This window comes from Ascaphus truei, chromosome 6 (genome assembly GCF_040206685.1).
Source record: "Ascaphus truei isolate aAscTru1 chromosome 6, aAscTru1.hap1, whole genome shotgun sequence".
Classification (NCBI taxonomy): Eukaryota; Metazoa; Chordata; class Amphibia; order Anura; family Ascaphidae; genus Ascaphus; species Ascaphus truei.
The window spans coordinates 27,005,741-27,021,024 of record NC_134488.1 but is presented as its reverse complement, the minus strand read 5'-3'; the positions used below and the strand labels follow the sequence as shown (position 1 = coordinate 27,021,024).

At 41.1% G+C, this 15,284-nt stretch overlaps 1 protein-coding gene across 2 annotated transcripts in view; it reads left to right on the top strand.

The window, feature by feature from the left end:
* Positions 1-945: 945 nt before the first annotated feature.
* The window catches only part of RUNX3 (RUNX family transcription factor 3), a 99,661-nt gene continuing 85,322 nt past the window's right edge, over positions 946-15,284 (top strand). For both annotated transcript variants that reach the window (XR_012802108.1, XM_075603730.1), the window contains exons 1-3: positions 946-2,428; positions 7,855-8,011; positions 13,498-13,602. Coding sequence is in view for 1 of the 2 variants with exons in the window: in XM_075603730.1 (XP_075459845.1) it covers positions 2,171-2,428; positions 7,855-8,011; positions 13,498-13,602 (520 nt within the window). In the remaining variant the exon portion in view is untranslated. The remainder of the gene's footprint in view (positions 2,429-7,854; positions 8,012-13,497; positions 13,603-15,284) is intronic.

Here is a 15,284-nt window from a genome sequence, read left to right as displayed (position 1 = left end):
CGAGATACACTGATCTCTTCTTCCGGCGATATTACAATGAATGAAGCAAGCAAAAGCTATACTATAAACAGTGTATATATATATATATATAAAACGTTGGGCTGTATATATTGTATCATAATGAGTACAGTACAAGTATTTAGTATACATAAGACATTACTAACCTTATTAGTCATGTTACTAAATTCTCACAGGCCTCTGTCTGCTCTTTATAGTGAAGCAGTTAAAATGCATTCATACTGATACTATAAAAAGTATCTGCAACTTTTCTATTAATCTAATAATAATATAGGTAATACCATGAATGCAATCACAATCTACTTTAATGTAGAAATGATATTTAAACATACCTGTTTTGGCATCTTACAATGTTACCCTTATCCATCACCCAACTTGGCTTAAGTAACTGCCTGTGTTTCCTGTCCTGAATGTCCACATGTCCCTTAATTATCTCTTGCCCCATTGGGAAGCTAATGCCTCATGGAAATGTATATAATTATGATCTGTGGTCATCAACCTCAACCACCCCACAGACAATCAATGAGATACCTTACAGATCAAGGAAACCAAAGCACAGGATAAGATCATTCACTTATGGGGTTGCCCCCTCCCCCTGTTCATTCAGAAATAGTTGCTTTTTGGCTTTGAGATTTTAAGTAGACCACTGAATTACCGAAGTCTGGCTCCCCTTGCAGCTACCAGATATTTCTCTCGATTTCACAAGAGCTGCTTTAGTTAGTGGGTTAGTTTCAAGGGGGTGTTGTCTTCTCAGATACACCCCACCCTTCAGCTTGAGGTCTATTCAATGGTGTAACTGGAGTCCAAGCCCTGGTTGGACAGCCTATATGGCAATCACCCCCCCTCCCTCTCGTCCCCTATGACAGCCCTAGTGTAAATAGTATATGACAGAGCTAGGCTCTTACACTTTTTCTACCAGATCTGCAATGTGTGGAAACCGCTGGGGCTTTTTATTCTCTGCAAGTAGAAGGCAGCGCAGTATTTCACATCAGTGGAGTGTGTAGCATCCAGCCTGTGTACTGAACTGGTGGCACGAATGCTTGCATGTGGCTGAATTTGGGGAGCAGGGAGGTTAGTCAAGGAAAGGACAGTGTGTTAGAGCAAGTATCTCCCTTGGATTGAACCATAACTACTCAGATCTGATTAGGAGTTTTACAGGACTCAGATGGGATGGGATAGCAGTTTCCCCCTCCACATCTGAACACTTCAAGCTGACACTGCATCTTCAGTGAACACCAGGAAGATGAAGACAGATGTGTGCTAACTTCTGTTTTTTTGTGGGGGTGTTTGTTTTCTCACAGTCTGTATGGAGTATCTGATCCTCCACTTGGATTTTGTTTTTTTGGGGGGGGGGGGGGGGGTTGTGTGATAAAGACAAATACTGTTCTCTGCCGCCTTTTTCAACTCTGAAAATCTACTGAGAACATGCACCCATTTAGGCAACATATCTGTCTGATGAGTGCTCAGAATCTGTAGCCCTGTAGCTGCTCAAGCAGAAGACAAGTTCAGCTACTCTGCAGACTGAATGTTGCACGGTCTCAGATGACCACTGCCTGGGATCTGTGCAGTAAGCCTGATTATTATTACCCTGCCTCTTCTCCCTGTGGTTTCGTGGTGTTAGAGGAGGGCGCAGGAACTTGACAAGACAACATAGCGTGCAAAGTTTCTTCGCATGCCCCCTCCTCCCCCCATGTGAATTTTGACTTGTTGCAGTTTACAGATCAGACACTCATTTCCTGAGCTTTTGATCTCTTGCAGGACTTCTTTTTTTTTTTTTTTACAGCCAGATCAGTGATAGCCAAGTTTACTCGGAGCTAGTTACCAGTGCACTTAGGGTAAACTCCTTCTCCAGTCTCGCTGACCACTGTATGGGTTGGTGGGTAGAGCCTTGGCAAGGCTAGAGAAGAAGGGTCTCATTAACTCTTGACCCCATCAGGACAATCCCATGTCAACTTTAGCACACATCCAGTAGCTTCATGAAGCTCATCCATCCTTGATCCAACCAGGATTTTCCCTGGTCCATATTACTATTGCAAATCCAGTGGCTTCAAAAAGCTCATCCATCCTTGAGAACCCAATATCAGGACTGTCCCTTGTCCCCTTTAGTCCAGATCCATTGGCTTCCTCTCTCTCTAACCCCCCTGCTGTTGTGATGCGTATTCCCGTAGACCCCAGCACCAGCAGGCGCTTCACTCCTCCATCCACCTCCTTCTCCTGCGGTAAGATGGGAGAAAACAACGGGGCCCTCAGCATCTCTGCCACGGGCAGGACAAGGGCAGACGTCCGGACGGTGGTAGATGTCCTAGCAGAACATGCAGGAGAGCTGGTCAGGACGGACAGTCCCAACTTTTTGTGCTCAGTGCTGCCATCACACTGGAGATGTAACAAGACCCTACCCGTGGCCTTCAAGGTAAGTTGGGTTGTGGTGGGAGAGCAAATACGGTACAAGGTGGCATATATCAATGTAATATCATTGGAGATTTCATATGCCTTCTTACCGTTGGATGTTGGAACAGTACTATTATAGTAGTATAATAATACTCTAGTGTGGTACACTCTCATATTAATTATCATCACCTGATGGATTAATAGCATTTCAATGATCATTACATATATTTATTATGTAATAATAATCATCATCCGGTGGAATTATGGTACTTCAAAAATCATAATGCCCAAATGAATGATCATCTGATGGAATTATAAGTATTATACATAGTATTATAAGAAATATATTTAACGTGATAATCATTTTATTATTGAGTTATGGGACTACTAAAATCATAATAACGATATTTGTTTTCTGGTTTCACTCATTGTCTGGTTGAATGATTGCACCTAAAGTATCATAATAACTATATTTATTATGCGATTATTATGATTTTATGGAATTCAATCACTTCTTCAATCATAAAAGCAATATTTATCTGGCAATATTAATAATCATCTGATGGCATTATAGCCATTCCATTGGTCATTTATAGACATGTATAATTGTTTATTATGCCTCGGCAAGAATCATAATACAATCTGATCATTATTAGCATCTGATAGCATTTTTGAATCGTCATGCATTATCAGATAATAATGTTTAGCATCTAATGGAATTGTTGCAACTTAAAGAATACGATAACAGTAAGGAGAATCTGATATGAACCAGCATCTGATGGAATACTAGCATTTCAAACCCCAAATACCAACATTTATTATCTTATGGAATTATTGCATTTTTAAAAGTCATAATAATAATTATCACCTGGTAACATCATGGTTATGCAACTATTAAATACAAAAATATCCATATTCCCAGCAATGTTAGTGTGTAATATCAACTTATAATATATGTAGTGTAATATCAATACACGGTGTGTGTTTACATGTGTGTGTTTCTTTTAGGGCTAATTTTCACAAATGTAGTTATAGTTCTGAATATATATATATATATATATATATATATATATTGTCTGAGTGTGTGTGTGTGTGTGTGTGTGTGACACATACACACACACACACACACACACACACACACACACACACACACACACACACACTCAGACAATCTACATATATATTATTATATATTATACATGTATATAGTACTATATATGACTTAGGTTACTGGATCTGGCTCTAGATACTTTGGTCTACCACTTCAGAGGCCAGTGACTTAACCACAGGGCTCCTTCCCTTAAGGGGATTATCAAATGTAACCATCAGAGATGATTTGATTTTAACCAAAATTCTGCAGCACCCGAAGTTTCAACCTCAGGAATGTGTGTGTGTGTGTTATTTAATGCCTTCCAATTCAGACCAAATATGTTATAAGCAACGAAATTCAAGGGCACGGACATTTATAGAAGCAGATGAAGAAGCACTTTGTATTTTGCTAAAATATCAAATGTAGAATTTGTGCTTCAAAACGCTCCTGGTTTCCCCCCCCCCCCCCCCCCCCCCACTAACAGTAAAATACAAAAATCTTAATGTGACACAATCTAATTCTTCCAGAAATAACATCTTTGCTGAGATCTTGGGGCATTTATTGAGAACTCCATGCAGAATAAGTCAAAATAGTATTTGACAGCAGGAGAAATATAAAGTTTAAATGCAAGCAGTTAGGTAGTAAATAGTTAAAAAAACGTGTGTAAAAAATGTATTATTTATTTGGCCCAATTTTTGGGAAACCCTTCATTTTATTCATTATTTTATTTATATAGATAGATAGATAAATAGATAGATAGATTTAAATAATAATACACAAAATCTTTTTTCTAGAAATACGCTTTTGTATCCACATATATAGTGCAACTATTTATTATTTTTAAACCATTTGTATATTTTTAGACTCCAAATATATCATACATTTTGAGCTAAATAAGACAAAAATTAGATGTATATAATATAAATGAAGGTGAGTTTATGTAGGGTTATGAAAATGAAGAAGATTGCTCCTTTAAGAAAAAGTATATATTTTTTATTTTATATGAAATGAATAACATACAGTATTTCTAGAAAATAATCTTTTCTTTTTTAAGAAATATGCAGTAGCTATTGAGGGATCCGCTGTATTGCAGTAGATGATGGGAAAGAAGTGGGTTGATACAGCATTTGACAGCTTTTAAAATATATTTAATATACAGTATATGCTCAGAGGAAATAGAGCAGAGAACCGATACAAGAAATGTGTGAACTAGTTGTGTGAGAACCTATATGGTTCAGAAATGAGTAGCATTGAATGTGGCAGATCTGAATTATCTACAGGAGTGGGAGTTGAAAATCCATCACCCCACTTCAAAAGATACCAAATGCTGGTATCAATCTCAACAAATAATATGTCTTTTGAAATCCCATCTCAAAGCATAGTTGGTAATATCATAGTATTAAAATTTGGTATATTAACATACAGTGAAAATATACATTATATATATAAATATATATATATATATATATATATATATATACACATTTTATTTATATATATATATATATATATATATATATATATATATATATATATATATATATATATATATATATACACACACCAGTTGGAAATGCAGTATAATTGATACTGTCCTCTAAAGGGGAATGGGACCGCTCATCCTATAATATACACTGGATAGTAGGTATAGGCAGGTGCTTTAAAGGGAATAATTGGCATAAATTGTCGGTGTGATCCAAGAGGGATCAAAAAAGGTTCCCCAAAGTTAAGCACTCAATGCCGGAATATATTATTCTGGATGACAATTATCCAACAGGAAAATTACCTGTATTTTTAACAAGTTTTGAATGATGTGTATGTGTTTTTAATAAGGAATGACTTGAATAAAACGTTATTATTTTTCTTCGGATTTAGTGGTACCACTAGGGCTATCTATTCCCTATACAGTCAATACAGGTAATTTTCCTGTTGGATAATTGTCATCCAGAATAATATATTCCGGCATTGAGTGCTTAACTTTGGGGAACCTTTTTTGATCCCTCTTGGATCACACCGACAATTTAATTGATACTGTCACATGCATTGGGAATATGCCCTTATATACAGATTTATATTACACTTTTAGTATTATAGCTGCAGTAATATACCATGGAATTATGCCTTGGTGTACAGATTAGTATTAGGTGTAGTATTATTGAGACAGTATCAAGCCTTGGAACTATACCTTTGTATTCAAATGTCGTATTAAAATGCTGTACATACGTTGGAAACATCCGCTTTTATATAAATGTATATTACATATTTATCAATATAGCTACAGCGACATAATCCGGAATGAGTCCTTGATATACAATTGAGTAACTAGTTTAGCATCATAGAGTAACATAGCTTGGAGGTATACAACTTGTTAATACAATGCAGTATTATAGCTGCAGTAAAATACCCTGCACTTATTACCTTGGTATACAAACTAATATTAAAATGCAGTATTAATTGCAGGATTATAGCTACAGTAACATAATTGTAAATATATCTGGGTAAACAATTTGTTATTAAAATGCAGTATTATAGCTACAGTAACACATTAGAAATACCCTCTTCTATATGATTTATATCTTAAACTTTTTTGTATCAGTACAAAATATACATGTCAACCTTTATCAAACAAAAATGACTTATTTGTTCTTTCGTGTATTGCCATGTTCAACTTTTTAACTAGTATTATAGTCACATTCCTTGATATACAATTGTGTAAATCGTTTGGCATCATGCAGTAACATATCTTGGAGTTATAACCTGATATTACATGTAGCATTCTAGCTACAATATATATGCTCAGTATTATAAACATTACCTTGGATGTATGCCTTGGTGTGGCTTGGTATTGAATGCAGTATTATAGCTATCTTGGTATTAAAATGTAGTATTACAATGTATTATAAGGGTTAAAATATAGTATTATATCTACAGTAACATTACTTGAAAATATTCCCTTCTATATAGATTTATGTTACATTTTAATAACATACCTTGGAATTATACCTTAGTATTAAAATTCAGTGTCCTAATATGTGCAGTATTGCAGAATAACATAGGCACAGTTTTGTGATCTAGAGACACATACAGTACCTAGTCACATTTAACATTTGAAATATTATAATCCACATGAAAATGAAAAGAGAGACTAATGTATTTATCTTTAAAATATTTTACAGAACAGGATTTCATAAAACTTTGCAGATCAATTTATAAATACATATTTGTAAGAATTGCACTACTTAGGAATTTGGGGCAATTAGCCAAAAAAAACAAATGCAATATTATTTTTTGGGTTTGTTAATATAATAGACCTAAAGTGGCAATAATAATAATAATAATAATAATAATAATAATAATAATAATAATAATAATAATATAGTTGGAATACCATTATGTGTTATGTATTACATTAGAAAAAAATTCTATTAGTATATGAAACCAGAAAACAAGTTACTCACCTATATACAAATTAATATTTGTGTGATGTGTTGAAACTATTCTCATCAGCATATTATAAATTTACCTTTGCCTCAAATAAACCACATATATGCCAGATATTTGCTATATATTCAATATTCATATATATTATTAACAGTATTTTAATTAGGGCGCTTTTAAACAACTCATGTGTATGTTTTTCTACATATAACTCAGAAATCATTTCATACTGTAAGGTGAAGAGCAGGCAATATACTGTATGGTAGGTTAATAACCAAGCTTTTCTGAAAAAGAAAAGACTGAGAGAGATATAAAGAGAGAGGAGGAGAGAGAAATTTGGTGTAGGAAAGAGAAAAGGTGAGAGCAAAGAAGGAAAGGAAAATATGTACATACTGTATTTAGAGAAGATGGGGGTTGTGAGAGAGCAAGAGAAAGAAAGATAGACAGAAGGAAAGAGATAATGCTGTACAATAGAAGGAGAGAGAAATGAGAAAGAGAGAGAGAGAGAGAGAGAGAGAGAGAGAGATAAAGCGAGAGAGAGTTAAATAGAAAGGAATAGTTAAAGAAATAGAGAAGTGATAGAGAATTTAGAGTGAGAGAGGCCAAGAAAGAGGGAAAGAAAGTATTTAAATAGAGAGAAAGTTAGACTTAAGTCCTACTTTAGTAAAGAAATTTCCAGTAAGATACTGTATTCTGGATAGCTCTTCTTCTTGATGTGAAGAAGAGACCTCCAAGGGTTGGAAAGCTCTGGACACTATTATGTCATCTTTGAAGCGCCCCAATGTTGGTCCATTATAAGGTACTACAACATAAAAGTGCTCTACATTTTTCCAGGGATAACTAAAAAATGTGTGATCTCCATGATAATCCCATTGAAACTTCTGCAGACCACATCACACCTGTGTTTCTCCGGCCTCCAGGTTGTGGCTTTGGGAGATGTCCCAGATGGGACAGTGGTCACGGTCATGGCTGGAAATGATGAGAACTATTCCGCGGAGCTGAGGAACGCTTCCGCTGTCATAAAGAACCAAGTGGCCCGATTCAACGACCTCAGATTTGTTGGGAGAAGTGGAAGAGGTGAGTCAAAGTCTCCAAACTCAAGGGGAGCTACTGTATGTGTGATGAAGTTGGTCTGCGCCAAAGCATTTGCGACCAAAAGCGTAGAATTTTCTTTGTGTGATTTGTGCCACCTGCATGAAGACTATTTATCCTGAATTTGGCGCGTTTGACCTTCAATGAAGGTCAAATGATCAGACAAAGATTATAGAGAATGAAGGCTACGCTAATAAATATTGATGGGCTATAATTATGCAACAAACACTTCCTACACCACCTTTAAGGTGATGGAGGAAAACGACACTGGAAACTTTAACCAAAATGAACACAAGTCGCACATTTCTTCGTGCAGATGTAGCCATCGTTATGAAAACCCGTGGCCTGCTGCAACAGAATATACACAATGCCCCAGTAGGAGAAACAGCGACTCTTTTGAATCGCGGCTATCACGCTATTTCACACCCGAGAGCGCGCCACCGGTTCAAATAACAATGGCTACATCTGCACATACCATTTCCATCCTCGACACCAACAAGCGAATGCCCCTCCGGCCCAATCTCCTCCCGCCTGCTCCATAAATCCCTAATGGTGTCACAGTCCAACGCAGACAAACAAGAACATGGCGGGCGGAAGAATAATGTGTATCACAGCGAAGTCTGCAGCAAAATAAGCAGTGTGTGTTAATACTTAGGGGAGGATACCTAAAATTCCCAAGGTCTTCTGCATTTAGAGGTGGAAGTCCCATTTTGCATATATTTGGCTATTGCTGCACATTTTCAAGCAGGTGTCAACTTTTGTGACATTTTCTTTGCAAGACAAATATAAGGAAAAAATAAACCCGGGTCGGAGGGGGGGGGGGGGAAATCTCGATATTTATATCATTTGCCGTTCATACGTGTAATTACATTAAGCATGTTATACGAACTCGCCTAACAAATAGCGTTAACCCTTTAACTGCTAAACGGTCCTGCCATGCATTGAACCTGCTATTCATTAAAGTTATTATTAGAATTTCAAGAATTCTATTTGTGCATTAGGAAACATTTAGGGGTTAATGGCACGTTTCATTTCTTTCTTTTTTTTTTACTGGCTTTTGTTGGTCTTTTCACAGTAAGTCAACCCTGGAATTATGTTATTCAGGGGGGGATGGAAATGTGGAGAAACTAATAAAAATGACAGGGAGAAAAAAAAATGTATTTTCAGCTGAGCCTTATGGATTGCTGCTTTAATACGGGAATGTTAAATGCTTTTTGCATTCATTTCAATGTCGGTGTAGAATGAGAGGCAAGTGAATGTACATTTTGCTGGGAGTTAGGCATAGGGCTTAAGCAACTTCCCCCCAAGTGATCACACACTGAATACACGGTGATAAGAAAAGAATCCTTGTTTCTGTAAAGGGATAGCCCAGGGGCGGCCAACTCCAGTCCTCAAGCGCTACCAACAGGTTCAGGAGATCCCTGCTTCAGCACAGGTGGCTCAATCGGTGGCTCAATCGAAGACTGCACCACCTGCGCTGAAGCAGGGATATCCTGAAAACCTGACCTGTTGGTAGCGCTTGAGGACTGGAGTTGGCCAGCCCCTGGGATAGTCCCACTTAGGAAGGATTTATTTTGATCCCCGTGACATTGAAAAGTTGACTTGTGTCCTGTGAATAATAAATATGAATATGTAGACTGCCAAATGTGGAATATCTCTTTACACATACAGATGTAGGAGGTTTCATTGCCCCCTGTGTTGCACCGACACTGCCACTGAACCGTATAAAAACTCAGCGATATTGTGTGTTATAACGGGAGGTGTGGAGTTATCACTGGGATCCATCATGTCACGTGCTACGTCTGTATACAGAGATAAAGGGGTCTTTGTATCCATGGCGCATTCTCCCCCCTCGCTGCCAGTAGTGCTTTGCAATGCAATATCCCCTGGTAGCAAAGTTGGTCATTTTTCATCAGTGTATCACAAAGTGTTAAGCTTGATCTTACCCGTGTGTGCGTCCGCCTGGGGATCGGGGAGTGATCAGGAGGTGGAGTTGGGGAAGAGTTACACGGCGTGCAGGATATAATGAGAAATGCTGCACCTCTCTGTGTCACTTTTTCACCATTCAACCGGTGTCCCAAAATGCGCACTAGTTTTTGGGCTTTCGGGAGACTGCACCAGATAGAAGGACCTGCGTCTACATTTGACGCAAAATATGCAGTGCATGCAGATGTACTCCGTCCTCACTGCGTTGGTAAATTGAAACCTATAGAGTTGTAGGTTTGAAGCAGGGGGTCTCCGGAGCTGAGCTGTGTTCATTTCAGCTCTGCGGACCCCCGGGCTTCCCGAGGTACAGACCTCTGTAGGGGGATACCGGTATCTCTCTGCGGGTTTAAAATGTCCCGGTCACGCGGGCCAATAGGAAGCCGCAACGGATGATGTCACGGCTTCCTATTGGCCCGCGTGACATTACACACCTCCATTTCCATAGCCCCGTTGGAGCTGCTACCTGCAGAGATAAGTATCTCGGGAAGCAGGGGGTCCCCAGAGCTGAAATTAACTCAGGAGACCCCCTGCATCAAACCTATAACTTATAGTAATAAGGGAAGCAGAATTGCTGCTATAACAGGAAACCTTTTCTCTTATAAATCTGGCGTTGTTTTTCCCACTGGTTTGAAGCCGGGGCACTTTAGTCAAATCTAACAACGAACAGGGCAACTCCTTTTGGGAAAATGTGCCCAAAATACAGTATATACTGGGTGTGCTCCATTTGCTGCGGACTCCCCTCCACCCCCTAATCTTTGTACGTCCTGCATCCAAGTGAAACACCGTTGTGGGATATGAGTTGACATCTATTTATACTCCCACATTAATTAAAAACAGTTTTGAGAGAGAGCATGATTTGCAAGAAATAACTGTTTACGTGTAACTTTTTATGAAAGTCAAATATTTGCCTTTTTTTTTTCTTCCCCCAACATTTCCGCCCCTCTTGTTGTTGGTTTTCCAAACGGCCCAAATGTTTTTTTTTTCTCCCAGTCCCTGCACTTAACTGACTGCACATTGATGAATGGAAAATGTTTCCTTTTATGAATTAAGCGTTCATTCCTGCTCTCAATTATCCCGTTAGGCCTTTTTTTTTTTTTATGCTTCCAAAACAAATTTTCAAAACCCGAATGCAATATAAATCCAAGTCTGACTCTTGATTCGGTTTATTTATTTTGCGTCTGTGTGTAGTGTGTGTGTTCAACACCACTCCCCCCCTCCCCCACCCACCCCCAAAATAACACCAGTTTGTCCAAACTGAAGTGGTTAAATGTGCAGTTCTCTGTGGAACGCGTAGGATTCGTTGTTAAAAGGTGAAACCCAGTGAAAGCAAATTACACGGAAGATTTAACAATGCAGTGTTTCTAGAATGCAAGCCATGGCAACTATATCGTCAGTGATGGGTGTCCGCATAGCAAGCCACATGCACAGAGCACCAAATAGCAGAGACGATGCCAAAAACTTCAGTACATTGCTTCAACCACACATTATATAAGTTAGGGTGGGTAAAAAAAGCGACAAAAACCCTCCACCGTACAGCATATAAAAATCTCACTTGTGAGCACATTAACATGTCTCACACAGGTCTGCAACCCTTCTTTTCCCCGTTCCCCATTATCGCTTAGGCTACGGCCGCAGTAACTGCGTGAACATGCGCGTCGGAGCGCCTTGCGGCTTGTGCACCAGTTTCAGCCGCGATCTGTGGTCTAGGGGTCAGGATGGAACGCGCGTCGGGGGGCACGGCCATGACGTCACATTCGTGCTCTCATTGGTTTAAAAGTATTTGCCTCTCATTGGTTAAAACTATCTGTGCACTCATTGGTTGACAGTCAACCATGTGACGCCGTCGCCGCACGCAAAGACTTAATTCTTGTCTTCCCTACATGCGGTCGCACCATCGCGCTTTGTAAGCGCGCGCACGCACGCACTGACTGGGACCGGCCCGTAGAGGGCCGTCTCTTTGTTCGCATCGCGATAACTGGGGCCGAGGCCTTAGCATGTAATGTTTCCACTGCAGCCAGGGAGTCTGGGTAATGACATGCAAATGAGTACACATGCTAACAGATAATAGGGAAAAGCAGGGGTTGCAGACTTGTCTGAGACGTGAGTGTGCTCACAAGTGATATTTTTATTTGCAGTAAATTGCTTGACATTTTGCTGGCTATTTCGCAGTGCGATTCACTAAAGGTTTTAATTAAAGCAGTAATCTGTATAGCTCCTATTTTTATTATTACACACACACACACACACACACACACACACACACACACACACACACACACACACACACACACACGTGTGTGTGTATATATATATATATATATATATATATATATATATATAAATATATATATATATATAATTATTATTATTATAAAAAAAATTGATTTGTAGAGGTATATTTATTTTTGCTTTATTTGAAACAAAGGGTTCCCCTCCCCCTTCCGCCCCCCGCCCCCCCCCCCCCCCTCCACCCTTGGAGGTGAACCGTTACACTCCATGCTTAAAGGTATCTCCGGTTCCTGAGATATTTCATTTTGAAATTCCTTTACACATTCTCGCCTTGAGATATAATGTGCTCACTGGGGTGATAAAGCATGTTTGTGTGAAACGCATAGGAGGGTTCACACCTCCTTTTTTGCAATCTTGGTTTGGAAATACATTTTTATACCACCTGTTTCCCTACTTCTCTGGGCAGTGCGCTGCTTTGTGCATTTTTTTGCATTTTTTCTGCTGTGTTGCTCAGTGGCGTCAGCCTCCTTCTGGCAACCAATCGAAAGCTGTGACATCATCCTGAGATGACATTGAAGCGTCTGATTGGGTGACCCTGGCAAGTGCTGGCCAACGTTTAAAAAAAAGTCAATATCTCGGCAATCGGGGGTCCCAAGGGCAGATCAGCTTTGGGGGGATCCCCTGGTTCATATAGGTCAGGGGTGGCCAACTCCAGTCCTCAAGCGCCACCAACAGGTCAGGTTTTCAGGATATCCCTGCTTCAGCACAGGTGGCCGAACACTGAGCCACTGATTGAGCCACCTGTGCTGAAGCAGGGATATCCTGAAAACCTGACCTGTTGGTGTGTCTTGAGGACTAGAGTTGTCCACCCCTGAATTAGTGTACACAAAAAAATACTTACATTTTTTTGGGGGGGAGGGGGTGGATATAATGAAAATAATCAAACTGAGTTTATGCAAATCTGGTGATCTTTCCCCAATGTAAACATTAGAAGCAATTTATAGTAAATATACAGGAGTGTTTCTGCTTGTTCTGTATATGATGGGAGTCTGGGTGATTTTTACTGCCAAGTTTTAGCTGGTCTAAAAAGCAGAACAAACTTCTCAATGTCAAAAGCCAACCCAAGTCTTCCTGACACCCTGGCAGCCTGGGGAAGGATTGCACATGTGTAGGAATTGTACAAACGCATAGAACTGATAGTAAGTAGAATCATGCTGGGAATAGACTGATACATTTTATCGACCTTCTTTTCTCAGGGAAAAGCTTCACTTTGACAATCACAGTGTTCACAAGCCCCACGCAAGTTGCTACATACCACAGAGCCATCAAAGTGACAGTAGACGGACCACGGGAACCGAGGCGTAAGTTGCACACATTTCTGCACAAGCATTTGCTAATATTTGGATGCGCCCCAGCAGTGATGTGTAACCCTAATATCCTGGGATGTAGGTGCTATATGTTCAACCTTTACAGAGGAATGGGACCAGCGGGGGGCACTATTTCAGCTGGCTTAAGTAGACAAGCAATGTATGGTAACAAAGTAACGGGGAGAGCCGGCAGGGTGCTCGCTTGTACAGGGAGAGCCAGCAGGGTGCTCGCTTGTACAGGGAGAGCCAGCAGGTTGCTCGCTTGTACAGGGAGAGCCGGCAGGGTGCTCGCTTGTACAGGGAGAGCCGACAGGGTGCTCGCTTGTACAGGGAGAGCCGTCAGGATGCTCGCTTGTGCAGGGAGAGCCAGCAGGATGCTCGCTTGTACAGGGAGAGCCAGCAGGGTGCTCGCTTGTACAGGGAGAGCTGGCAGGATGCTCGCTTGTACAGGGAGAGCCGGCAGGGTGCTCGCTTGTACAGGGAGAGCCGGCAGGATGCTTGCTTGTGCAAGGAGAGCCAGCAGGGTGCTCGCTTGTTCAGGGAGAGCCAGCAGGATGCTCGCTTGCACAAGGAGAGCCAGCAGGATGCTCGCTTGTACAGGGAGAGCCAGCAGGATACTCGCTTGTACAGGGAGATCCAGCAGGATGCTCGCTTGTACAGGGAGAGCCAGCAGTATGCTCGCTTGTACAGGGAGAGCCGGCAGGGTGCTCGCGTGTACAGGGAGAGCCAGCAGTATGCTCGTGTGTACAGGGAGAGCCGGCAGGGTGCTCGCTTGTTCAGGGAGAGGTGTTAGCAGCAGGAAGAGAGGGGGGGGGGTGAGGTCACTTTATAGATCGCAGGTGAGAGCGCAGCTAGAGCCGCGTGTTCTGTCCCAGGGACCAGATCTACGGAGGGACATCAATAAATTGGCGATTGTGCAAAGACGGGATACTAAAATGCTGCACGGTCTGCCTCAGGGGTACTCAACTCGAGTCCTCAAGCCCCCCCCTACCCCCCTCCCAACAATTCAGGTTTTTAGGCTAACCCTGCTTCAGCACAGGTGACTCAGTCAAGGATATCTTGAAAACCTGACCTGTTGTTGGCCCTTGAGGACTGGAGTTGAACACCACTGGTCTACATCATTGGCTTGTGGAAGAGGAGAGGGGGGGGGAGGTTTAGATATCACCTATATGAAGGTGCAGCAGCCTATTTGAGAGGAAGAGAAAGGAGCTGGAGGCGCAGGGGAAGTGTCAGGACGTGGTTATAGGGAGGAGCGCATGAGCATGTTGTGGGTGCGATGCTGAACATACGAAACCAGTAACACACATCGTGTACATTACTATCATGTAATGTCTGTAAATTGAATGTATACGCTCTGTTCATTTAATGCAACTATGTATTGTTATCATAAGGCTACGGCCCCAGCGAGCAGCGGAGCGGCTGGGGGCGCTCGTGGCCTCCCCCCCGAGCGATCTGAGGACTTCAGGTCCTTTGCGACGGGGAGGCGGGGCGGGGGTGTGGCATTGACGTCACGCGGCTGGTTCGCCCTCATTGGCTGATCTGCCGTCGTGACACATTTTCAGACTTTCCAAATTGTGGTCGCGCCATCGCGCTTTGTGCACCCCATATAGGGCCGTCACTATGCTCGCGCTGCGCACGCGGTCACGTTCACCGAGGACGAGGCCTAACTCTGTGCC